General features: G+C 47.1%; 1 protein-coding gene across 6 annotated transcripts in view; it reads right to left on the bottom strand.

The window, feature by feature from the left end:
* Window positions 1-27,031, bottom strand: part of DIS3L2 (DIS3 like 3'-5' exoribonuclease 2) — a 309,482-nt gene that overhangs the window by 20,226 nt on the left and 262,225 nt on the right. For all 6 annotated transcript variants that reach the window (XM_070422394.1, XM_070422395.1, XM_070422398.1 and 3 more), the window contains one exon: window positions 17,525-17,604. In XM_070422394.1, the coding sequence (XP_070278495.1) occupies window positions 17,525-17,604 (80 nt within the window). The remainder of the gene's footprint in view (window positions 1-17,524; window positions 17,605-27,031) is intronic.

Here is a 27,031-nt window from a genome sequence, read left to right as displayed (position 1 = left end):
TTACCCAGGACTTAGAGACACTCTAAGAAAGTTGGGCACCTGGAACAATGGACTTCATAGGCAGCTCAGGCCAGGTCTGGGCAGCCATTCCTGACTGGGAGGACCAGTCGGTTCCATCCAGGTCTCCTTCAGGTGCACACTGCTCTCCTTGGCAAAGGCCACTGCACCCAGGGCTCTCTGGCTTCAGCCTGGCTGACCCCACCGGGGTGGGAGGCCCTGCCTGATGCCCTGCAGGGCCCTGTGTGGTTCTCTGGCTGCAGCTGTCCTCCCACGATCAGGCCTCTTGTCTCTCCCAACAACCACCGCAAGGGGAGAGTGACTACGCTCCCTGGTTAATGTCTATGCCAGTCCACTTACACCAGTCAATCTTTGTGAAACTCAAGCCCAGTTCCTTATATGCCGCATTTGGTGTTGGCAGAATCACTGCCAAATGGTTATTTGCAATAATGGGAAGACCTGGCCACCAGTTTCGCCAGGACATCCTTACAGGCAGTGTGCAGCTCAGCAGTGTCCACAGCCAACCTCCAGAGGCCGGTGCTGCTCCTCTGCTCGCTCTACGCTGTCTGCCCAGGAATGGCCACGGCAGCTGTGCCAGCAGCAATGACACCCACCCTGCTGAGCATGGAAGCAAGCTGGGCCAGTGCCCCAGCACAGATTTCCAAGAAACAAGTGGCCGTGCGCATACAGGTGTGTGAATGGAAGTGACAACTCATGCTCTCTGTTGGGGAATGCTCATGGAGTTTTGGGGAGAGATGGCCAGAGGTGGGGTGGGGAGAACCATTCTCCTCCCGTTCATGATCCTTAGTGGGTCCCTCTCACTCCAGCAAAGCCTGATAAGATAGAATGCAGAGCTTTATGAGCTAGTTCTCAACTTTGAGCTTGGCTCGCCAGGGCCTGGCCAGCCTCTTTTCTCCTAGCTTCTGTCCCCTGCCCCCACGCTGCCACCTGCCACTGAACACTTGTCTCCCTTGGGTGGGGTGGGCCTCCCACACTGACTGCCCAGGCTCCCAGCTGCGTGGGCTTCCCCACATGGAGTGGGCATGTCACTGGGAGCCTGCTCCCGCACCCTCTGCACACCTCCGCCACGGCCCTTGTCAGCGCTCATGGATGTTGCTTTACACATGTCTTCCCCAGTGGGCTGTCTGCCTCAGGGAGGAGGGCCCTTTTGGTTGCACACACTTGGGTAGTAGTGGCACTAGCAGGTGTCCAAAAAAATTTGCTGAACAAGCAAAGAAATGGTGTCTAGGTCTGGGCTGAAAACACTGGCAACTGGTCCTCTGACCATGAGGCCCATGGGCAACCTCCTGAAGGCCCTTCCTCAGGCGCTGAGGAATGTCTTAGGGGTCACTTTCTAAGTTGGCAGGGGGAAATGACCCATTTGGTATGAAATGCAATTCTGAATATGTTTCCTGTGTTTCCCTTGCTCCAGCCCAGCTTTATTGGGGCTCTGACCAGCACTGGCCTCAGGTCTCCAGGGAGGCCTGGCCTGGATGGGAAGGATGAGTAAGGCGGACAGGGTTCTCCCTTGGGGACAGGCAGCTTCCCTTTATACCTGAGCTTAGTGCAGCAGCCGCCTCCTATGTTCTCGCTTACTACAGCAAGGGAAAACTGGGGAGTTGTCTATTGGCTGCCTGGTAACCGAGGCAGGTTCACCTCCCCACCTCCATGACCCACCCCACAGGTTCTTCCATGAAGATGGAGTGAGATAAATGTGTAAAATTCTTAAACAGCACCTGGCATATTGTTACATATTTCATACATATTTGTTATTATTATTTAAGGTGATAAGAGTCTGCTGTTACTAATAGAAAAATGTTAGGAACATAGAACATGAGGGGTAAGAGCAGAGACAGCTTGCTCCCAGAGCTGGTCAATCAGCATTTGTTGGGCATCCACAGTGCCCCAGGCATCGTGCTGGGGCTGGGGCAGAGATACCGCCCTTGCCCTTGGGCACAAGAATTTGAAGATGGACATGCACTCACCCCATGGACCTCCCATCAGAATTTTCTTAGAGTCATAAGCAGGCTCTTTCCTGGAGCATTTATTTTCTGAGCTTCCACGAAGTGTTCTTAGCACTTTGGGCAATGGATCCCTCAGATGATCTGAGCAAAGTGGTTTTACGCTCACCCCTGACCCACAAAAACGTTTCCACAAAGCCAAAGGCAGGAGCCTTCCTCCCAGCACGCAGGCTAGTGCTGTGGGTCTAAAGCACACGAACAACATAAGAGTGACGTCTGATGACACTGGCAGTTGGAAAAGCCTAAGAGGGTGAAGAATTTCTTCAGCTTCAAGAACAGAACACTGAAGAATCTGATAGTTTTTTAGAATATTTACAACACAAAAGATGGTAACCAGCTAATTGGTCTTTGATCTACGCTGAAGACTACTGAGAAGAATAGATTTAGATTAAACTGGAGGGCTGGTAGAACTAAGGAACTTTCTAGCATGAAAAATATACTAAACAATTCAGTTAAAAGTTGATTTAAAAAGCATAGCCTCATTTTGTTTGTCTGGAACTCAATCACACATAATCTTGAATATTTGAAACATGGGGAGAACCAGGAAAACCAGCCACAAAGACTGTGAGCAGCCAACACAGGTGTGGGAGCCAGGCGTCGAGTGTGACTCACAGGGAAATCACTCAGAGCCTCTTTTCTTCATGAATAATTCTAACCCTCCACTTGGCTTCCTAACCAATCTCACACCCCCATGGAGCCACACACTCACATCAGGCTGGAGAGTGGGAAGGGCTTCTTCTGAGGTGACTATAAAGGTGGCCACAAGACAGATGGGGCAGGGCCTCAGTAAAGTCAAATGGAAACACCTGCACTGTGGGGCATTCAGTGTAGATGGAGGCAAAGGGCATGGTACAGCACAGCAGACCACAAGGAAAACGCTCTAACATCACGATCTAAACACTGAGAATAATCCTAAATCTTAGAAGGGCCACATTATGTCCAGTTGACACTATCAAACAATAGGTGTATAAATTAAAACTTTTGGTGCTTAAAATAATCCCTTACCAGGCGACAACATGGTTCTATTGAACAATTTCCTCCCTAGGGTTCCAGAAGACTCAGACGTCCTGGTATTTATCTAACGACCATGCTAGCCTGCCCCTGTGTGAGACACAGAGGAGGAGATACCCAGAAGGGCACGTGAGGAAGCTGCAGAAGAGTGAGGCTGCCGGCATCCCAAGAGGGAAGTGCTGAAGGGTGAGTTGGCACCCCTGCCTCTGCAGGCCTCAGTCCTGAGTGCTCCCCACAGCCCTTAAGTTCCATGGTGGTGACAGTGGGGTCCTCAATTGCAGGAAATGAGCCATGTCCTCTAACATCCCCGGCCACTCTCATGTTTTCAGAGTAGCTGTGTAAGTCTGCCACTGCTTTCACCTGACTCAATGGCCATGAGTTGGGCACCTCCTGAGTCCCTCAGTGAGATCTTTGCTCACCTGGGTGCCGACCACTGGAGAAGTGCACTAAGACGAAAGAGTAATCATGTTCAATTCCTCTTCAATAAACGAAGCAGCCTCTCAGTAATTTATATCAATTTATGGCCTTTGTCATCAAGCACAGCAATTCCTTTAGGCTCTGGAGGCTTCCTGCCCAACCACCAAGAAAAAGCCACAATGCCCCAGAGAGCTGGGGAGTGGCCGTGAAGACAGATCTGAAACACTTCCCTACAGAGAGCATAGCCAAGAGCTGAGAGAGCCAAGCACGTCTGGTTACCTGCCAGGCAGCTGCAGGAGGTCACAACCACGGGCACCTTCTTCAGGCTCAGAGCCAACACGCAGTCATGTGGCCCGTTTCCTAACTAACCTTTGTGAGAGTCTCCTCAGGCCTCTGTGGCCTGGGCCTGGGCTCTGGACTTCCAGGTGCCCAAGAGAGGGTGTCTATGCAGAGGGATTTGCTGCTCTAAGTATCTGCACATGCCCTGGAGTCTGGCGCAGCACACCGGCACGGAGGGTCTAGAGCAGTCGTGGGCAAACTACGGCCCACGGGCCGGATCCCGCCCGTTTGAAATGAATAAAACTAAAAAAAAAAAAAAAAAAAAGACCGTACCCTTTATGTAATGATGTTTACTTTGGGAGAAACCAAGATGGCGGCATAGGTAAACACCGGAGTTTGCTGCCTCGAACAACCACTTCAAAAATACAACTAAAAGACAGAACGGACATCATCCAGAACCACAGGATGGCTGGCTGAGTGGAAGTTCTACAACTAGGAGGAAAGAGAAAAGCATACCATGACTCAGAGGAGGCGCAGTGCCGAAGTGAAATACTAAGGTGCAGAGTGCATGCGGAGCGGGCTGGAGGCTGAGGGCGCGGTTGTCGTTTTCAATCGGGAGGGAGTCTCAGGCTCTGAACTCCAGTTCCGGGCGAGTCTCTAGGGACCCAGACTCATACGGGAGAAGCGGGACTGTCTGGCATCAGTCAGAACCCTAGAGCAGCTTTCTCTACGAGGGGCTTGCAACGATTACCGGGACACTGAGAAGCAGAGCCTCTGAGGGCAAGACTGAGAGCAGCCATAATTGCTAACCCCGCCCTGTTGATCCCGTGGGACCCGCCCCGCCCAAGCCCTGAAGGGAGGCTTTTGCTGGATAGCCTCAGGCAAAGGCTAGATTAGCACCTCCCTAGAGATCCAGGAGCCAGGAAGCCCAGAGGTCAGAGTGGGACCATCCAGTTTGCAGCTCCGTGGAACCATAAAAGACACACTCAGGGGGCAGACTCAGTGAGCACCAAAGCCCCATCGAAGCAAGTCTAGCCCCAGAGGGGTGTCTCCAGCACAGAAGTTTCCCACTGCAGACACAGCTGATTCTCACAGCCAACTGGCCTGGAGGTCAATTTCTCACAGTGATAACTATAACAATCAAGGCTTAACTACAACAAGACTGTGCACAAAGTCCAAAAGGGGGTGTACTAAGAGTGTCTACCTCAGGTAATTGGGACACTTAGCACAGAAAGGCACTCTATCGACACAGCGAAGCATAAAAAATGCCGAGACATAGAAACAGGACACAAATGACAGAATTGGAGGAAAGCAAACTGCTGGATATAGAGTTCAAAACCACATTTTTAAGGTCTTTAAAGAACTGTCTAGAAGCCGCCAATAAATTTAATAAGGCCCTCGAAAAGACTGGTGAGACCGCCGATAAATGTAGTGAGATCTTCAAGAAGACTGGTGAGACCGCCGATAAATGTAGTGAGATCCTCAAGAAATCTAATGAGACCCTTGATGTTGTGATAAAGAACCAACTAGAAATTAAGCATACACTGACTGAAATAAAGAATATTATACAGACTCCCAACAGTAGACCAGAGGGTCACAAGAATCAAGTCAAAGATTTGAAATACGAAGAAGCAAAAAACACCCAACCGGAAAAGCAAAATGAAAAAAGAATCCAAAAATACGAAGATAGTGTAAGGAGCCTCTGGGACAGCTTCAAGCATACCAACATCTGAATTATAGGGGTGCCAGAAGATGAGAGAGAGCAAGATATTGAAAACCTATTTGAAGAAATAATGACAGAAAACTTCCCCTACCTGGTGAAAGAAATAGACTTACAAGTCCAGGAAGCGCAGAGAACCCCAAACAAAAGGAATCCAAAGAGGACCACACCAAGACACATCATAATTAAAATGCCAAGAGCAAAAAAGACAAAGAGAGAATCCTAAAAGCAGCAAGAGAGAGAAAATCAGTTACCTACAAGGGAGTACCCATACGACTGTCAGCTGATTTCTCAACAGAAACTTTGCAGGCCAGAAGGGAATGGCAAGAAATATTCAAAGTGATGAGTACCAAGAACCTACAGCCAAGAGTACTTTATCCAGCAAAGCTATCATTCAGAATTGAAGGTCAGATAAAGAGCTTCACAGGTAAGAAAAAGCTAAAGGAGTTCATCACCACCAAACCAGTATTATATGAAATGCTGAAAAGTATCCTTTAAGAAGAGGAAGAAGAAGAAAAAGATAGAAATTATGAACAACAAATACACATCTATCAACAAGTGAATCTAAAAATCAAGTGAATAAATAATCTGATTAACAGTATGAACTGGTGATTGTAATAGAATCAGGGACATAGAAAGGGAATGGACTGACTATTCTTGGGGGGGGGGGGAGAAGGGGTGTGGGGGTGAGGGAAGAGATTGGACAATAATCGTGCACCTATGGATGAGGACAGTGGGTGGGGAGTGAGGGCGGAGGGTGGGGTGGGAACTGGGTGGAGGGGAGTTATGGTGGGAAAAAAGAGTAACTAATGTAATAATCTGAACAATAAAGATTTAATTAAAATTTTAAAAAAATGATGTTTACTTTGAATTTATATTAGTTCACACAAACACTCCATCCATGCTTTTGTTCCGGCCCTCCGGTCCAGTTTAAGAACCCATTGTGGCCCTCGAGTCAAAAAGTTTGCCCACCCCTGGTCTAGAGGGACATGTCCACTTGCCAGGAACTGTGGGCCTGTTCATCAACAGGGGAGTAACCTGGATATCACCAGCCTCTTCTAGAACTCCTCAAAGTCTTGAAAAGGGGCAGGCCTCCTTGGGTTTCAAAACTGCCCAGCTTAGCCATCTGCTCAAAAAGCTGGCCTTAGGGGCTGAAGAGCAGGCTCTTCTCTTGGGCCCCCGCCCCCGCCCACTCCACCTGGGATACAAATCTGTGGATGGACAAACACCCAGAGAGGCAGAGTAAGAGGCATGAGTCATGCCAGGAAACTCTGAAAAAAAAGGTATAGATGTGGCAGGTAGAGGTATAGAGAAAACAAATATGCCAATTGTACCCATCCTCTCTCATGGGTCAAAGCATGTCAACACATGCTAAAAAGCAACTGGGAAAAAAAACCACACAACTGAAGGGCTCTAAGTCACACTGGCTTGCTGCAGCCCCAGGAGGCTCCCCAGAATGGTGAGAACTGCAGTCAGCGCAAAAAAGATGAGTAAAGAGAAAGGCCAACTTGTACAAAAGAAATTTAACTCAAGGAGGAAAAAACGTTGTTTCCTTAATACAACCCAGTGTTAAATCAACCAAGAAAACATTTACTCTCTTTAATAAGGTCTTTGAGAATTTCTAAAGTGTTAGTTTAGAGAGATCCTGGTGTCCTAGAATTTTCTGCCTTGCAGGGAAATCTCTTGGGTCATCCTTGGGTAGTTATTGGAGCTGCAAAAGGAGGGCTGTGAGAATAACAAGGACATCCTCATCTTGCCAGCTCAGGGTTGGTTTGAGTCTCTACTCTCCCTGTACTCTTCCTTCTTCTCTCCAAATCTCAGCAGAGAAAGAGTCTGTGTAACTGCACAGGATTCATAATCTTCAAACTGGGACAGCTGAGGCTATAAAGAGCTTAAAAATACACAGTTCTATGCCATGACCCAAGCAGCCTGACGGAGAGGAAAGCTCTCAGTCGCCACCTCCATCCTCTGACATTAGGCAAGAGCACACATGGCAGCAGAGATGAGGGAAATCCTGTACCTGGCCTGGTGGGTGGCTCAGCCAGGTGGCTGAGGAGAGCTGCAGGTGCAGCCCTTCAAGGTTCCAGGGAGGTAGGAAGGTTTCCTTTCCTGGGAGACTCAACAGAAGCTAAAGTTTGCTTCCATGGCAACAGAAATCAGAGAAAGTGGGATGGGACAGATGACAGCGATTGATTTAAAGAGATGTGGAGGAGGGAAAAGGAAAAGATATTAAATATACCTATGAAGCAGTTTAACAACTTTTCTCTTAGAGATCTAAGACAAAAGTGATACTTTGATGACCTTGGGATTAGACATTCAATATTCTTCCAGGGAACTGGGAATAGTAAGAACAGTCTGAGCTTTGGGTCCAACACATTTTTTTGAATTCCTGCTCACCTGTACCAGCCACGAGAACCTTCTGTAAAATGGAAAAGGCAAGATCTTCTCCACAAGGTTAAAATAAAGAGCCATGGTCTTGTGATAAACATCAGCTCATTTTCTTTAAAATATAAAACTGATTCTATTAATCTAGCTCCTAGTATACAAACCATCACTGCCATGTCAAACTGAAAAATATTCCCAAATTGAAAGCTCATCTTGGGGACAAGTAAAATCAAGTATATACTAAAGAAAATTCCAGGGTAATTTTTCATAATCTAAAAGTAAGTGTGTGGAAAAAACCCTTCTCACTGAGATCAGAAACAAGACATGGATGCTTGCTGTCATCACTTCCATTAAATACTGCACAGTACAATATGGCAAGAAAAAGAAATAACATGGTGTGAGAATTGTAAAATAAAAGTAAAATTGTCACTACTTGCAGATGATATGCCTGGGTAGCCTATATAATAAAAGCTTAATATGCCAAGTGTCCGGTCATCCAGTCAGCTGTTCAACCAAAGTGTAATATGCTAATGATATATATGCTAAGGCTGCTCAACCACTTGCTATGACGTGCACTGACTACCAGGGGGCAGACTCTCCGACTGGTAGGCTAGCTTGCTGCTGGGGTCCGGCCGATCAGGACTGCGCAAGATGGGCTGGACATGCCTTGGAGCCCTCCTGCGATCCCTCCCTGGCCCCAATCATCCACTGGTGGGGTCCCTCGGCCTGGCCTGCGCCCTCTCGCAATCCAGAACCCCTCAGGGGATGTCGGAGAGCCAGTTTCAGCCCAATGGTGGAACAACTGGTCACTATGATGCGCACTGACCACCAGGGGGCAGACACTCAATGCAGGAGCTGCCCCACAGTGATCAGTGCGCTCCCACAGGGGGAGCACCGCTCAGCCAGAAGCCGGGCTCATGGCTGGCGAGCGCAGCGGCGATGGCAGGAGCCTCTCCTGCCTCCATGGCAGTCGGACATCCCCCGAGAGGTCCTGGACTGTGAGAGGGCGCAGGCCGGGCTGAGGGACCCCCTCCCCCGAATTTCGTGCACCGGGCCTCTAGAATAGAAAATAAAAAAGAATCTATAAACAAATTATTTAAATTAAAAAAATAAATTTAACAAGGTCACTGGATATAGGTCAATAAAAATAAACTATATTTCCATATATCAGCAATAAAGATAAAAGGAGATTTATAAATACAATTTAAAATAGTATCACAAATATCAAATATCTAGGAGTAATCTAAGGAAAGATGAGGAAGACCTCTACATAGAAAATTATAAAGCATTATTGAGAAAAATTAAAGAGGATCTAAAGACTGAGATATACCATGGCTGCTGAAAGAAAAAGATCAGACACAAAAGAGAATATACTGAATGATTCCACTTACATAAAGCTCAAAGCCATGCAAAACTAATCTACATGTTTGGAGTTAAGATGATGGATTCCTTTGGGATGAGAGAGAGGGCATAAAGGAAGTTGTTGGGGTCTGAAATGTTCTATTTCTTGATTTGGGTAATAGTTAAGTGGGTGTGTTCATTCTAATACTCTTCTGAAGTAGATGCATAAGATTCTTGTACTTTCTTAATGTCATAATTTAAAAATACATTTTACAGAAGTGAGTTTATTGTAAAAATGTTTCCCAGTGCACACTATGGAGGGAAAGAGTGGGGTGGACATTAACACACACTGAGACATGGATCAGGGCGTCTCTGCATGTACACTGGTGTGTCTGCATGGCCTCTGTCCAGCACAATCTCCCCCTGTGGCTTCCACATGTTCTCATTCTCATCAGTCCAGCCTTAGAAAGCAGCAGGAGCTGAGGAGCTATTGATTGCCACCAAGGGCTCAGCATCCTGACCTGCAGCATGGGAATCCTTTGCTGAGGCAATTTAGTGCTTTAAAATGTGACTTCAGGCTATGTCCCTCCCCCATTTCCCAGCAGCAGGAAAGGGTGTTGCTGCACACAATTCATTAAGAGCTTCTCCCTGCCCTGGCCACATTACATTTGTGGGAGACTGGGTTACTGTAACCCCAAGGTAATGTAAGCAACACAGGAGGCAGCCATGCTGACCTAGGCCTTGCTGCCCTCCCTGCGGAGCCCATAGCAGTGCAGCACCACTCTGTGGAGCTGTCCCAGGTTCGCTCCATGTTTCATGGGGTGGAGGCAGTATCCCAGGGAGAAGCCTGCTGGCTCCATCTCCGGTTTACAGCTTGACCTTGGGTAGGGCACCTCTCAGGGAACTGGCTGCCCTCTCTATAAGATGGGAGTGTTCATATCCCCTTCTCTTCCTGTAGGAAAAACTGAGGTCAAATGAACACTACATTTTGTCATCCAAAATATCATTACTATCACTGTATGGAGTGTGGTGATGGGAGGAAACAAAGAGCCACCGCCCATTTCTCTGTGTGGTGGGAAGGTGAAGCACATCCTTCACCAATCACCACCTTGATGTACAGCAACTTAACATGGTGATGCCCAGCAGTAAAGGCTGTGATGGAAACAGTGAACTCACACTCCAGCCAACTCCAGCATGCCCATCACAGCTGCAGGCTCGCTCCCATGAGGTCACCTCTGGCACCTCTCTCCAGCTGCACTGCTTCCAATTTCCCCCAAAGCCCTCCCCTGCCTGACTTCCAGCTCCCCTTTCTCCTAAGCAAGGGCTTCCCCAGGACAAGAAAGGCATTCTTCCTTCTAACTTGGTGGTTTCAGCGGGAGATCTGGAGGCTCTCAGGTCACATCACTGCTTAGCCTGATAAACTGGCCTCAGGTCCAAAGCACAGACACAAAGTGTCCTTTCCAAATACTGACAAGTGTTGGGGTTGGTCTGAAGTTGTCGGAGCTTATTTAAGTGAAGGAAGGAGACAAGAACCAAGTGGTGAAGGAAACAAATTAAACTCAGGGCTTTATCCAAGAGCCTTGCTCCCTCTCCTCAAGTTGACGGCCATGAAAAGGTGCCCCTTGGAGCTCCTGCCACGGGAGCATCAATTGCCTAACAGCCCAGCTGCAGTCCCTGTGACCCAGCACTGCACTTGCATTGAGGCCACACGTCCCATGGGATGCTCCTGGCCAGGGACTGAGCACTCTGGGGTAACTTTGGCTTGAGGACTTCCCATCAGCCTGGGGAACCTTTTTGAAAACCAGACAGCAACCTAAGACTCTTCCTACCATCCTCCTCCTCCTCCCTGCTCCTCCCTAGGGGTCAGACTTGAAAGCTCTCTCCCTGCTTTCTTCTCTGCCCTTCTGTTCCTCACAGGCCTTCCTTCAATAAATCTGGTGCACATCTAATCCTGTCCTGGCACCTGCTCCTCGGAAGACCTGAGCTAACGCAAATGGTACTGGAGCAGATCCGAGAAAAACAGGCAGAAAGATGGAATCTGGAGACTGGCTCACTCACTACCTGGCGGGCAAAGGGGACACTCTTCTGAGCAGTATGTGGGACATGGAGAGTCCTTGGCACAGAGAAGTGGCACAACTGCTCAGAGACTCACCAGTGACGACCTGGGAAAGAGCCTTTGATCACTGTGTGACGACTGAAGCATCTGAAAGCCTGGGAGGCCCAGAACTGGGGAGCTGGCTGGTTATTCTAAGGTGTGCCGATGTTCAGCAGGGGACAGTGACAGTCTTAGCAAGTGGTCAAAGGCTAGGTAGGAGAGCCGGGGGGCCTCTGGCAACTTACAAAATGACAGCCCCCACTTCCCTTGGAAGGCTGGCAATGCCCCTGTACCTCTCCTCGGGAACCTCCCACCTCCTTTCCCGGTTGCCTGGCCCACAGTGAGGGTTAAATGCCAGTATAATCCAGTGGGGGATGTGCTGGGCCTGATAAGGGAGGAAAGAGATTTTGTACCAATAGTGAGAAGAATTAGTTGCTAATTGAGGGGCTTGATAAGGGGGGCAGGAAATAAGACCAGATGAGCAACCATTCATTGATTTGGGGGTAATTTCTTGAGATGTGGGATTTAGCACCCTGGCAAAGACCCTAAGGCATGGGGCAGACTACTGCCCGGGAGCCTGGAGAAAGTGACAGCTAAGGCTGAGCAAAGTGAAAAGGCATGAACTTCCGTGGCAAACAGCTGAGTAGGAATAGAGGCTGAGGGGAGGGGCTAAGCTGGAATAGATGTATTACTGAGCACACAAGGCCCGCCAGAGAGAGAGGCCTGTGTTCTTTGGGAGGATCTGCAGGACACCCCCTTCACCAGGGTCATCAGAAATGTACCAGTGAGTCCGGCTGGTGTGACGCAGTGGTTGAGCATCGTCCCATGCACCAGGAGATCACGGTTAGATTCCTGGTTAGGGCACATGCCTGGGTTTTTAGCTCAATCCTGGTGGGAGGCATGCAGGAGGCAGCCAACCGATGTTTCTCTCATTATTGATGTTTCTATCTCCCTCTCCCTCTCCCTTCCTCTCTCTGGAAAAAAAAAAAGAAAAGAAAAAGGAAATGCACCAGTGAGACGCCAGCATCACTAAGGAGTCTGGTGGTAGCATTCCTCTGCAGGCCAGAGAGGACCACAAGAGAGGTAGTCACGGAGCTGGGCTCACTAACATCCATGGGGATGAAGGAGCTGAGATACTAGAGGTCAGAGGTCTGAACTACCAGTGATGGTTACTGCCAGGATTCTTTGGCTGCATGTATCCAGGCTCCAGTGGATCAGAGGAAGAATCACCATGGAGAGATGGGCGCGGGGGGGCAATAACCAACCCAGATCAGAGGAGGGGCAGAGAGAGAGATGTGTTGAACCCATGGGAACCTGCTGACACTCCTTTGCCCAACTGTGAACAGTCATATGTGTTAATTCTGAGAGGGATATGACAGCCAAGGGCGCAGAAATCTTGCAATGAAGGTCTGGGTTACACCCAACAGCTAAGCTGCCAAGACCTGCTAGGTGCTAGCTGAGGGTGAGGACCAGTTGGGGCTCCGAGTTCGACTATGATAACAGAGGTGGTAGTTTGTCTCACTCACTTCTCCTTTTTAAGCTCCATTTGGGGAAGTGGCCCAGGGAGACTGAACATAGTAGGGGGCTCAAGGCAGGACTGTTTCCCCACATGGGATGTGAGATTCCTCCAACTAGCAACTCTGGCTGGAGGATGAGCCACGGGCCTGGCCAAAGCTTTTTTAGAGCCTGGTTACAGGCTGAGGCCCTGCCCACCAGCTCTCCTTTCCCCGCCCCTCTCTTTCACAGGGGCAGGCTGGTGCCACTGTCTGCAGTCTCCCACCATTCCTGTGTGCTCCCTTCATCCCCCATACGTCTCTTGTGCATTAATCCAGTCTGGGAGTCTACTTGTCCGTGCACCTGACCTGACCCAGCACAGCCTCCATGATGAGAACAAAACAACAGAAAGAGACTCTCAGTGTGACCCTGAGCTTTGTCCTCTGGGTCTGCTCTGCCTGCACGAAGAGTGTCCTCAGACTGAGGGGAGGCTGAGCAGGCCAGGCCCCCCAAAGCAGGCCAGCACACTGGGAATCCCTCAGGTCCAGAAAGGGCTGACTATGTGATCAGGGGCTGGAGGAAAGAATCGAGGTGGGTTTGCAAGGGCCCAGAGCCCTGCCTCAGCCCTGGCTGCTGCCAGAAAGGCCAGTGACCTGAGCTACGAGGTGCCCTCAGGCTGGGGAGAGGAGAGGACAGAGGTAAGAGCAGAACTGCCCTGTGCTCTGGAAGGCTGCAGGGACACTGTCCTTCAGTGTGGGTTTAGGAAGGTGGAGGCACCTCAGCTAAGGACAATCAGTCCCACAGGAAGCTCTCTCTCTGATACTTCTAGATGTGGGCTATTAGCTCTGATGATACAGGTTTCAAGGTGCCAAGATGAGTCATCTGGCGAGGCAAACAAAATACTTAGTTTCATTTGTTTAGCAAACTCACCGACCCAAGAAGAACGAGGTGGGGGAGCAGGCTGTGGGTGTCAGGGAGTCTCTGGACCAGGGCGAGGCACAGTGCACGGGCCACCTTCATGTTTCTAATAGGCTGCATCACAGAGTGGACAGTGACCCACCACAGAGAGTGACTGGCCAGACTCAGGTTTACAATGACAAATCAAGAGCTCATTCCACCAGACCAGGCTGTCTACCCACCCAGAGGTCTGCAGGGATTAGAAATCCCAGAGTTTCCAGACAAGAAGCTTCTAGGGAAGGTCAGCTTAGCAGAGGCTAGAATCAGAGCTCCCTCGATCTCTAAGCTGTGGAGAGAAAGGCAGGTGACATGGGCTTTGGAATCTGCTAGAGCCAGGATAAGGTTCAGGCTCTGCTCTTGACCACGGTATGACCTTGGGCAGGTTAACCTCTCCGACTCTCAGTTGTAATGTGTTTTTGGTTTGTAATCTGTAAAACTGTGATAGTAAGTCTGTCTTGAGTGGTTTTGAAACTAGAGATAACGGGGGAAGCCCATAGCCCAGTGCTGGTGAGCTGTGGGCAGTTGGGAGGCAGGAGCTCCTATCATTCTTCTTCTTCTTCTTTTTCTTCTTCTTTTTTTTCAAATCCTCACCCGAGGATATTTTTCCATTGATTTTTAGGGAGAGCAGAAGGGAGAGGGAAAGACAGAGAAACATTAATGTGAGAGAAACACACTGACTGATTGCCTCCTGCATGTGCCTCGGTTGCAGGCTCCTGGCCCTGGTTTGGGGCATGCAGGAGGCAACCAACTGATGTGTCTCTCTCACATAGGTGTTTCTCTTTAACTTTCCCTCTCCCTTTCACTCTCTAAAAAATCAATGAAAAAAAATATCCTCGGATGAGGATAAAAAAGAAAAGAAAAGAAAAGAGTATCACAATAAAGCTAGTCTTAATCTTTTTTTTTTAAAGTATTATTTGTCAGGTCCTGGGCTAGTTACTAGAGTACTGAAATGAACAAAACACATAGTGGTTTTAATAATTAATTATTACAAACTAATACTGAGATATCAAGCTAATTTCTTTCACATGTAGACCCTCATCTCTCTGCTGCTGCCGCCTTCATGTCATTTGGTTCCTTAGGGAATATCCTCATTTCCCAAACATCACTATTACTCCAATATTGGGACTCAGGCACTCCTGGGGAAAAGACCCTGACCATGAAAAGAGGAACACAGGGCAGAGCCTGGGAGGAAAGAGAAAATCATGGTCAAGATCATGGGGTTCTCCGTGCTTCACTTCACAATATCCAAGTGAGAAAAGGAGTTTGCCTTTGGATAGAGTGTATCGCACACAGCTGAGGGGGTGGGGGGGTGAGGTGGGGGCACCAGCCTCCTCCAGAATCAAGAGATGAGGTTAGCTGCATCCAGCACTCATGGACACAACCCTGCTGGCAGGGGAAAACAGAACAGAGTACATGAGGTGACTTCTCTGTTTGGGAAGGAGAGGCAATCAACACTTACTTTGGGCGTTCTATATGCTAAGTCAGTGATGATGTTTTTAACATGTCTTCCTGCTCAATCCCATGACAATCATGCCAGGTAGGTATCATTAGTCCCACTGATCTTAACAGATGAAGAAACCTGAGGCTCAGAGAGGTTAGGAAATTTGTCCACATTTTGAGAATGAACCCCAACGTTGCCTCTAAGACCGTAGTCGGCAAACTGCGGCTTGCGAGCCACATGCGGCTCTTTGGCCCCTTGAGTGTGGCTCTTCCTAAGCCTTAGGAGTACCCTAATTAAGTTAATAACAATGTACCTACCTATATAGTTTAAGTTTAAAAAAATTTGGCTCTCAAAAGAAATTTCAATCGTTGTACTGTTGATATTTGGCTCTGTTGACTCAATGAGTTTGCCGACCACTGCTCTAAGACAAGCAAGACAGAACCATAGGGAGGGGCCATTGAGGCACTGGATCATATACTTTCCTATCCAGCTTCCTACACAAATGTTTTCTTTTACACGTCTTTGGGGGCCAAAGCATACTTATATTTAGAACCCCGAAATTCTCCTCCTAAACATCGCTTACTCTGATACATATGAATACTAGGAGCTAGGGGTTGGGCCAAGAAAGAGAGCTAGGCTATTTTCTCCTCTCAGCTTCAAAGACAACCTAAGCTGTTGTCACTGGACCACATGAATTTATAGGGAAGAGGGCCAATGCCCTTCTCCCACTGAACCAAAACCCTGCCAATCTTTGTTTCAGGGAGTGAAGAGTCAGGCAGGAAATGGAGTCTGTAAACACTCCTGGGCATAAAGATCTGTTTCTGCTGCCACGATCTCCATGCATGGGGGCTGCCATCCACCGCCATCCAGCAAGCAGCAGGGAGTATGGGGTGGCACTGACAAGCAGGGTAACAGAATGGCATGCCAAGCAGCTTGAGGCTTATGTTTCTCCTATTCCTGAGTGATGCTTGCCCTTACCGCCCAGAGACTTGCTCAATTGTCCCTGCTAGTCCCTGGACTCCAAAGAAGTCCAGTCCTACTTCTCTGCTGAATTAAGCACTACAAGAAGCTGAGATGGTAATTCCAATACCATGGCTTACATAGCCTGGAACAGTGCCGTCCAAGAGTAGGAAGGATGGTGTTAAAGGATGCGTGGCCAGCCTTTCCTAAACAATTAACTTGGGAACCGAGGGTACACAACAGCTCACCATGACATCCTCCTAAACGTAAATTACAAAGGGTAATGATGCCTTGAAAGCAACCTGAGTGGAGATTTGATCATGAAGCACCCAGGAACCATCTCAACCCATATCAAAGCAAGAGCTCTGAGGAAGACACGGGTTTTCCTTTGGAAGGTAATGTATAATCCCACTGGAGTATGACTATTTGATTCCTTTCACTGCATAAAATTAATAGCTTAGATATTTAAACATTCAGACCAGGGCATGTTGTCCTCAAGTCCATATTGAGACTGTTCTTGTCACTGACTGGAGTTTCTAAGGTAGCAACTTGGGACAACAGGTTATCTATTCTCTCCCCAGAGTAAACATGATAATGTGACTCTGCCTCAAACAGCTGTGGCCAGTGACCGTGAGCAAGTGCCCTTGACCCAAGCTTCTGCAAATACAACAATAACAAAAGGAAACTCAAGTGCTCACTTTGGCAGCACCTATGGTGAAAGAGAAGTCTTCAGGTTGTTATGAGGATTAAACTGAATAGCAAGTGTAATGTTCCAGTACTGTCCTAACCCCCAGCAGAGTTTCTCAATGGTGGCTGACGTTTTATTTACCATCATCGTCATTGTCATCATCAGGGCATATTCCTTTGCCTTGCTCACCACCACTTTTACTGTCTCACAGACAGAAACACATAGTCACAGATCAGTCTGCCGGGAAGAAAGGCAGGGCTATGGAAGCATGCACCTCTTCTGATAAATCTCTAGAAGTTCTCAGAAACCCCCCCAACTACAAAATTCACGAGGTAGACAATTACAACAAAACCTGCAAACCTAAGTGTAATCAGACAACGTCAACGAGAGCCGAAGTCACACAGTGAACCAAATTAGCAGGCACATGGCTGGAGATAAAGCAGGGCGGGTCTGGAGAACAGCCGGAGCCTGGAAAGGAAGGTCTGCTTCGGGACACACAAGTCAAACATCACAGCTGCTCTTATACAAGCACTTCAAGTTCTCTGTTTACGGGCAAAAGGAGAAATATTTTCCTGCCACCTATTTTCTAGTATAGTCATGAAAAGTGTGATTGTCTCCCTGACAATCTCTTTGTAGGAGAAGCCCAGTACAAGAAAGCTCACAGGTGCTACCCCTGCAGGACACAGCGAGGTGACTCCCTTTCCACTGAGTGGCTTACTTGTTGCTGTCACGGTACTCGTAGATGTGACATCCTTGAGGCAATCCAGTCTCATGGTCCAGAGTGAAAGCAAGCTTCAGCTGAATAAAGAGAGAAGAGAAAAACAAGTAAGATTTAGGCAGCATGCTCTATTCATTCTGATAGGTGAAATTTAAAAAAAAAAAAAAAAAAAGCAAAATCAAACTCCCTTCAGCTGATGTATTGTGGAGAACCTGGGCCTGCCACTTCTGGGAACAGCCCATGCCTCACAGGGACACTGTTGTTACCAGGACTCTACTGTTCATTTGGCATGCAACCAATTATTTATTAAGCACCTACTTTGTGACACTGATCTGACTGACGGGGAAAGAACAGTGAACAGTGGCAGAAAGTGGCCTCATTCACGGATCTTATAGTCCAGTGCAGAAGATGGACATCAATCACATAAACTAATGACTATAGATACAAAAAACTTCAAATTAAAATAGGTCCTCTGAAGCAGGAAAAACCTCCCATGTTTCTATAAAAGTAAATAACTGGACCTAGACTAGGACTGAGGAAAGAAGGAGAGGGTTACCTGGACCATAGGGAGGAAGAATGGGGGGAGCAGATGGTTCTCCTTGGCACAGAGCAGAGGCCATGGTGCAGGAGTTTCAGGACTTGAAGGATGGCTGGGAAGCCAGAACTCGCTTACAGGGGACACAGTGCACAGTGATGCAGCAGAGGAAGGCCAGGGCAGAAAATGCAGGACCCTCTTGGCTACATTAGAAATTTTGGCCTTTACCTTAATAGCAAAGGAAGGACTATGACAGTGATGGCGAACCTATGACACGCGTGTCAGAGGTGACACGTGAACTCATTTTTTTGGTTGATTTTTCTTTGTTAAATGGCATTTAAATATATAAAATAAATATCAAAAATATAAATCTTTGTTTTACTATGGTTGCAAATATCAAAACATTTCTATATGTGACACGGCACCAGAGTTAATTAGGGTTTTTCAAAATGCTGACACGCCGAGCTCAAAAGGTTCGCCATCATTGGACTATGACATGTTTTAAGGAAGGGATGGATATTTATTAAGCACCTACTTTGTGACACTGATCTGACTGACGGGGAAAGAACAGTGAACAGTGGCAGAAAGCGGCCTCATTCACGGAATTAAGCACTACAAGAAGCTGAGATGGTAATTCCAATACCATGGCTTACATAGCCTGGAACAGTGCCGTCCAAGATCCCTCTGGCTACCATGTAGAGACCAGACTGCAGGGGAGAGAGCAAAGCAGGAGCCCTGTAGAAGGCTGTTGAGAAGAGCAGGTGAGCAGTGATGGGGGCTGGGCATAGAGGGCGGGCAGGCAAGATGGATAGAAATGAACAATTTGAGATCTATCTTTGAAGTGAACTTTTAGAAGTAGAATTGACAGGATATACTGATGGACTTGATGTTCGGTAGTAGTGAAGACGTTGATTTCAACAACCAGGCAGGTGGTTGTTCCATTGCTGAACTTGGATATGGATAGGGAGTCAAAAGTTTGATTTCGGACATGTTAACTTGGAGGCACTCATTAGCTCTCTCTGGTTAGGGACGATGAGGAATAAGAACTCTGGTAATGAAGTCTCCCTTTCTGGATCCCAGAGGGGCTGGGGTGGGTGGTGCTCAGGTGAGTGTAGAACTCCGTCTGTGTCATTGAGGAGCCAGAGCTCCGGGAGGTTCTGTGTGTCCTCCTAGAGCCCAGGTGACTGTGGCAGCTTTAACATTTCCAAATGCAGAGCCAGTTACTAGGTTTACAAATCCACTGGGTTTTTAAATTGCTAGGGAAATTTTCACTAAAATCAACTGCACATTAGAAGGATATAATATTATAACTTTTTTTCTAACTGCAAGGCTGTTAACAGAGCTAATGATCTGCATCATTAGATACTGGATGAGTTTTCTCTTCCTTAGAGGGAAACAAGCTGGTAGGAATGGTTTGTCCTCTTACTGACCCACATGAAAATACAAAAACAGAAACAAGCCCATCACAAAGCCAGAAACTTCAAGTTAAAGGTGTGTTTTCCCTACAGAGCACTGCTGGTTCTTCCCAGACCTCCTTCAGTAAAACAGAAAATAATTATTTCAAAAATCTATTAAACCCTTTTCTCTTTATCTCCCCCTCTGCAGCTAAGGTCAGGTCTATAACCATCTGGTCTGCTTCAAAGACTGTACTGCTTAGAAATTTTTAAATTATTTGACTCAATGATTCAAGTTATGAATTTATGTCTTAGAAAAATTATTATAAATGTAGGAGGAAAAGTTGTGTTTTTGTTTTTGTTTTTTTCAAAACTGTTCACCTCAGTATTATTTGCTGGAAAGACTGTGAAAGACCAGCAACAGCAGAAAGGTTAAATAAACTTTACCAGAGTCACATGCAGAATAGTATGCAGCTGTTACACTGTTTATGAAGAATTTTTATTAACCTGGGAAAATATCTGGATTAGATGAAAAAAAAAAACACACACACACAAAAACAACAATAGATGCATACTTGATTATATACAAGAAGACTATGTAAATATCACAGACTGCATAGAAGAAAGATGGGAAGGTACAATATCAAAATGGCAGTAGGCCTTGGCATGGCTCAGTTGTTTGGAGCATCGTCCTGTACACCAAGGTGTTCCAGTCACTGATTTACAGACACAGAGCCATGCCCCCTGCAGGCTGCTGTGCCCGTTGGCACATTTTGATCTGGTCCAACAGACCTTTAGTCATCCAATTTTACCCGAGTTTTTTATTTCTCCTTTTGCTTCAGTAAGAAAATTTTGCCTCACATCTACCCCCACTCAGTAACTGTGCCACTAGACGACAAGCAGTGGCTCAAATTCTCTCAATGGCCAGGTGCTCCCCTCTCACCAGTGCTTTTGAAGAGGCACACACAGTCCTTCACTCAACAGTAGTTACTGACTGTGTCCTATGAGCCAGGCTGCCATCTGTATCCTTGCGGCTCTAACTAGGGCCTGCAGGGACCCATCTGTGGAGAGCTGCAGCCTGGAAAGTCTTATGAGATGTCCTGAGGTCTGTCTTTCCCTTTCCAGAGGCAGCTGCCATGTCAAGCAGGAGAAGAGTCTGCCCCAATCAACCAGACCATTCTGACTGCACAGCATTCCTGGTACTGAGTGAGGAGGGAAGACAGTGAAGGAACCCAAGGGCAGTCACAGGCCACTCCTCCAGCAGAGGAAGGAGGCCTTTAGATGGGTCTAGTTGACAAAAGGTTTTCCTCTGGACAAAGGACAGGCCACCTCCCTTGGGCAGGAAATGGAAGAGTCCTACTTTCAGGGGTTCATGCTAGATCAGCAAGGAGGGCAGGTTCAGGACAGCGAGAGTATGAGACTCCTGCTGGGACCCCTTCTGACTAGCTCTTGTGCTATGACATGGGCCCCCAAGAAACTGGCCATATGGGTGAGCTGAGGCTCTCGGGTGAGTGGAAGCGGTGAGGACCTTCGGGAGAGCAGAGGGCTGGTGGGATGAGGACAAGAGAGGCAACAGGACCATCCTCCCAGCAGGTGGCAATAGGTGAGCAACAAGGATGGCTGATTCAGGACTAAGTATTCCTCAGGATTCTCAGACATTGCTTGAGGAAGACCCTTCAGGGAAACCTAAGGGGAAGAACAAATGCCCTGGGCTAAGCAGGAGAGGGGTGCACAGAGTCACTAAATGTAACCATTAAAGGAAATGTGACCTTACTTTGGAGGCCAACCCAGTGAAGCCAACGGCCAGATCACATTCATGAGGCTAACCAGGAAAGGGTGGCTAGTCATGGCGTGCCCTGGGCTCATAAACAAGTCAGTCTTCAATCTGTTCAGGTCATAGTTGGCTTTCCCAAACAGCCACGTTCCTGAAGAACATTATACTCAGGCCACTTGGCACTAAACTCCATCAGCTAAGGAAGGTACCAGCTCAGAACTTGCGCTGCTTTTGAAAACACCTGGCCTGACCTTGGATGGGCAAAACATGCACTAAGAAGTCTAGGAGTTGCCTGTCTTGTCCACAACAGCTCCAAGATGAACTCTGGTGGACAACCAGTTCTCTCTCTGACCTTGGCCTGGATGGTACTTGCAGGCTGCTCCATCATTGAGCAGGGTGACCTTGGAGTCCAGCTCTGAGTTCCTCTGACAGGGGTACATTGAGAGAGGTAGCTGGTAAAAAAAAGTGCTATTCTGTGGCCAAGCTTGCTCGAGTTCAAACCAACATGGGTTCTCTGGGAGGCCTGTGAGCTTGCTTCAATCTGCTAGCTATTAGGACCAAGGTTCAAACGCAGGTCAAGGACCAGCCTGGGAAGCCTCCAGCCGCTACATGGTTGACTCTTCCCCACACAGGCCACTAGTCTTGCAGAGTGTCCAACTCTCTCTCAAGCTGAAAGTGGCAAACCCCATCCTAGTTCAAACATTTCAGGTATGCCATTTATGGCACTTAGAAAGAACAGAAAAGTAACTTCTACCTGAGCCTGGTTTTGTAATTGAAAAATCTTATTAGAAGGAAATCTTCACATTCTCTGAGGTGATCTTTAGTTTTTCTTCTTTAGTTTTCCTTGTTTGGTTTGGATTTCCTAAGCATTATTTCTTTTTTTCCATCTCCTCTTTGCTTTCTTTTATAAGACAAAGATGCTGTGGACTTGGCTTTTACTTGGTTCACAACGATTCTATGGCAATGTATTAAGTTTCTTTCTCCTAAGTCCACTGAAGTCTTTTTGGACTTGGAGAAAGCTTTTTAAGAAAGAACTTGCTCATTCAGCAGGATTTTCCTCCCCACCCCAGGCTCTGGTTCTGACCTGGAAAAAATAAGAGTGAGAAAGAGCAAGAGAATCCTGCAGTCCTGACGCTCAACTTCACAAACCACAAAAAAGAACCTTGCTCCAGTAACGTAATCATGGAGATTGCTGGCACCTTGGTCTTTCAAGAAAAATACATCCATCTGCTGGCACAGGGACCCGTCAACTCAATCCTGTTCAGCATGGAGTTCCCGATTCATTAGTGTTGGAAAGTCTATAGTGAGGCTGGCCGCTCCCACTGGATGACGCCTCCCCGCGCACCGTCTGTAAACCCCACAGCTGTGTTTTCACTTAAGGCCACTTCTCCCGACTCCATTGCACCTTGTTCCAGAGGCTCGTTCTATTCTCATTACGGTTAAAAATGACAGGACAAGGATTCTTCAATGCTGAGGTTTTATTTGCTCAGAAGAAAAACCGCCTGTCTCCAGAGCTATAGTCAACCCATACGAAAGGCTGCTCTTCAGTTAGGAGCCTCAGAGGCCAAGCATGTAAGTTTATTCTGTTTGCTTCCGTCAACAAGCTAGTCCCAGGAGAGAAGCCTGGCTTCTCCTGCCCACCTCTCAGGCTGCCTCCTCTTCTGAGGGTCACTTCATCGCTCACCAGCAAGGCCAGGGTGGTAGGGCTCTGCTGACCACTGCCCCACATTACTTCTGCTTCTATTACTGAGAACAGCCCAGAAGAGCTCATTCCCCATCCCAGGGTCTCCTTTAGCAGAACAGCCTAGCTTTCTTGATGAGGCCTTACCTGGTTACTGAGCTACACTGTTGCCCCTCACATTTCTGGCCGACATGACTACAAAGCATGGTGAGCAAGTCTGCATGTGTCACATATGAAGGCAGAGACTTGCAACTTATCTGCTTGCTCATCCTACCCACAGCTGAAGCATTTTTTATGATTTTCATGGCCAACGAGGGTGACTGTGCTGGGACATTGCCAGCTCAGAGCTCTGGGATCATTTCAGATCAACCACTGTTCAGGGACTGGAGTTGCCCAAAGCTGCTTCTACGGGGAAGTGCCAGTGCTAACTGTGGTGACAGCACCGGCCCCTCCACGGAGGGGAGATGTCATCTGGGTCCCTTTGCATTTAGAAGATATCAGTTCTGCCAGCTAGCTATCTGCTTTCTAAAGCTTGAGGCCCTGCCCACACAGTGGAAAATCTCCCCACTGCAGACCTTGCAGAGCCTCCAGCATCAGAGTCTGCTCGCTGCTTCTACTCCACACCCAGCAGGGAGGAGGCAGCCTGGTGAGAGGCCACCAGCCACACAAGGAGATGCTCTAAGCTTCCCTTGGAGGCAAGTGAGGCTGCAGGCAAGTTATGTATGTGGACTTGAGCTTGCTCAGAGCTCACTTGCCTTCCTTAAGTTTTTTGTTTGTTTGTTTTAATATACTTTTATTTATTTCAGTGAGTAAGGCAAAGGGAGAGATAGAAACATCAATGATGAGAGAATCCTCGATCCGTTGCCTCCTGCACACCCCCTACTGAGGATCAAGACTGCAACCCAGGCATGTACCCTGACCGGGAATTGATCTGTGATCTCCTAGTTCATAGGTCGATGCCCAACCACCAAGCAACACCAGCCAGGCCATGGAGCTGTTTTAATCATCCTTCAATTTTCACCAAAGTTTGTTTTAAGAAATAGCCTTATAAAACCTCCTTCTTCATTTGCCATAAATGTAAAAATCTGTCCACTATGACATTTAATGTCCCCAATATCAAGCCTTACATGAGAAAGTGCTTTGAGAGCTAGGAATGAGGCTTGTTATAAGAAGTAACCTTATGAAAATTTCCTTCCCCCACAAAACAGGATCCTTCTGCCTTCTTTCCTGATTGTCTTTCTTTCTATTGCATTCATTTCATGGGTCATTTTCTTTGTTCTAAGTGTTCTCAAACCATTTTTGGAGATGGATGAGGATGTATATAAATAAAATAAGGTTCTTCAAAATATAAGCCAAAATTAAAACTGAGATCCAGGCAAACTTGAACACAATCTGATGAAACAATGAGCATGATGGTAGGCATTTCAGTTTATGGAAGAGAGAAAACAGGATGGTCTTGTACAATCCTCAGAGCCGTAATCAGGCTGGCTCTACTCTTGAAAAAACAGGAGAGAACAAAATGATCTTCCAGGGAATTGGCCTCAGTTTCTAGGGACTTGAGGATTCAGGAGTTATGTAACTCCAAGCTGGGAGCCAGCAGTGCTGGGCCTGTCTCTGTTCTCTCCCAGACTTCAGGGTGGTGGTGGGGTTCTGCTGGCCTTAGTCTTCCTACCTGTAACATGGAACTGAGTTCCTCTTTGGCCATTGTTGAGGTCTGTTTTATGGACAAATGTGAGATATTTTCTAGGTTTATTGGAAGAAAGCACTTGTGATATGCCCCTGCTAAGTCTGTGAGAATAGAAGCTCTGAGAATTCAGAGAAACCAGTGTTCCCATCTTTGGATGTTTTAATGAGAAATAAGTGACAGTTGAGAATTTTACTACTTAATGCTGTCTGATGTGGCCAAGAGCAACTGACAAAGTTCGTGACATGATTCATGATAATTCTACTTCCTTCCTCCCAGACGGTCAAATGTCTGGACAATATATACCAGGACAATATTCTAAGGGCTTTTCTGGCCCTAGGGCAGCCAGTCTGCCCCTCTCCCCTGCTCCTGCAATCTGACTTCAGCTTATCAACCTGAGGCAGTGGGCTCAGCAGCACCTCCTGGCATAATAGCTGTCCACTGCCATCCAGGCACAAAATGCCTGTTGATCTGAATTGCTCAGAACAATCTGGAAGGGACACCTAGGAGGCCCATACCTGGAAGCCCATACCTCAGGTTCCTATTCTCATCCAAAATAATTTAAACAGCCCTTTTCTTTATAGAACAACCTATAAACCTAATAGATACCATTCTAATTATGGTAAAAACCAAAAAAAAAAAATTATGGTATTGTGAAGTTTAAAGGAAGTACAAAATAAGTTTACAGCTAAGTTGAGATGCATAACTAAAAAAATTTAAAGAGTTTAGTTGAGGGTGTTAGAAAATGCTAGGATCCAGTAAGAAGGAAAATGAACGGCATTTCTATTTGCCTTACTACCAGAAAAATTAGCTTTGGTAAATAGAGAATCATTGGGTAATCAAACATAATTGAAAATCGTTTAAGAGACTAGACATAATGTTAAATGTTAAAAAAAAAAGTTTTTTAGTAACTTTAGGGGAACATTTTTATTAAGCAGAAACTTGTTTTCCTTTCGACCTTTGTATAGTCTCTTTAGGGGTCTGGGCTGGACTCAGGGCCAGGCAGAGGTTCTTATGCTCTGCAGAGATTTGGGGACCCTCTGGTCTAACTTTCTACCCATTAGACTTCCAAAATTCCCTTCCTATGAGTTCCTACTTTTGCTGCGATCCCCCTGCCTGGGACACTGGCCTACTGTATAAGGAAGGAAATGCAAGCAGGTGTACTTATCAATGCAGGGAGGCCACACAGATTAGAAGTAAAGGTGCAGCCTCTTTGGGCAGTATAATTTTGAATTCTGTCTTCACTTCCTATTAGCTGTCTACTAGTAAGCCCAGGCAAGTGACTGTACCTCAGTTTTCTCATCTGGAAAATGGGGATAATAGTACCTACTTCATAGGGTTGTTGTGAAAATTAAATGAGGAAAACCACATTAGAATAGTACCTGGCTATGGCAAACATTCTGTAAATGTTCCTGATGTAATAAGCCTGGGTTTATTTCTTATAATGAGTTGAGATCACAATTTAGAAGATGACACACTGGCACACGCTGACTGGGACTCCACAGTTCCAAGTATGATCACCATGAAACCTGAGCTGGAGCAGTGCTTTGGAAGCCACTTCTCCATGTGCAGGAGCACTGTGGCACTCAGCAGGAGGACATGATGCTTCAAAGCATCACCTGTCTGCTTGGACAGCCCCACTGGCATTTACAGTGCTGTCGGCTGTGCTGATACGGGCTCCTATCACAGGGCAGCCCCACTGTATTTTCTGGTGACCAGGTCTCCTGCAGCAGCAGGTAGGGGGCTGCTGTGCCCTACACGAGGCTCACTACTCAAAAGAGAAGCTTTGAAGAGCCTGCAAGGTTGGCAGATGCCTCAACATGGAGGCTGCCCAGTACCTCTGCACCGACACCAACTTGTCAGTAAATCTCTCCTTGGGAAAGGAAGAGGCCACAATGACCTGCTAGAGCAGCGGTTCTCAACCTGTGGGTCGCGACCCCTTTGGGGTCGAACGACCCTTTCACAGGGGTCGCCTAAGACCATCAGAAAACACATATATAATTACATATTGTTTTTGTAATTAGTCACTATGCTTTAATTATGTTCAATTTGTAACCATGAAAATACATCCTGCATATCAGATATTTACATTACGATTCATAACAGTAGCAAAATTACAGTTATGAAATAGCAACGAAAATAATGTTATGGTTGGGGGTCACCACAACATGAGGAACTGTATTAAAGGGTCGCGGCATTAGGATGGTTGAGAACCACTGTGCTAGAGCAAGGCAAGGGGCTGGCTCTGACAGTCTGATATAAAAACATTGCTTCTATCATGGTCTGATTCTTTTCATTTATCCTCAAGTTGGAACATGTCTGTAGCTGTATATTAAACTATTACAGATTATAAGCTCCCAATTGGTTACTCTTGGTGATCCCCCACAAGCCTTTGTTAAATACAGTGGGGCCTTGACTTACGAGTTTAATTCGTTCCGT

Source organism: Myotis yumanensis, unplaced genomic scaffold (assembly GCF_028538775.1).
Source record: "Myotis yumanensis isolate MYYU_CA2020_CCGP unplaced genomic scaffold, mMyoYum1.0.hap1 SCAF_8, whole genome shotgun sequence".
In the NCBI taxonomy this organism is placed as follows: Eukaryota; Metazoa; Chordata; class Mammalia; order Chiroptera; family Vespertilionidae; genus Myotis; species Myotis yumanensis.
This window is presented reverse-complemented; position numbering and strand designations above follow the sequence as displayed.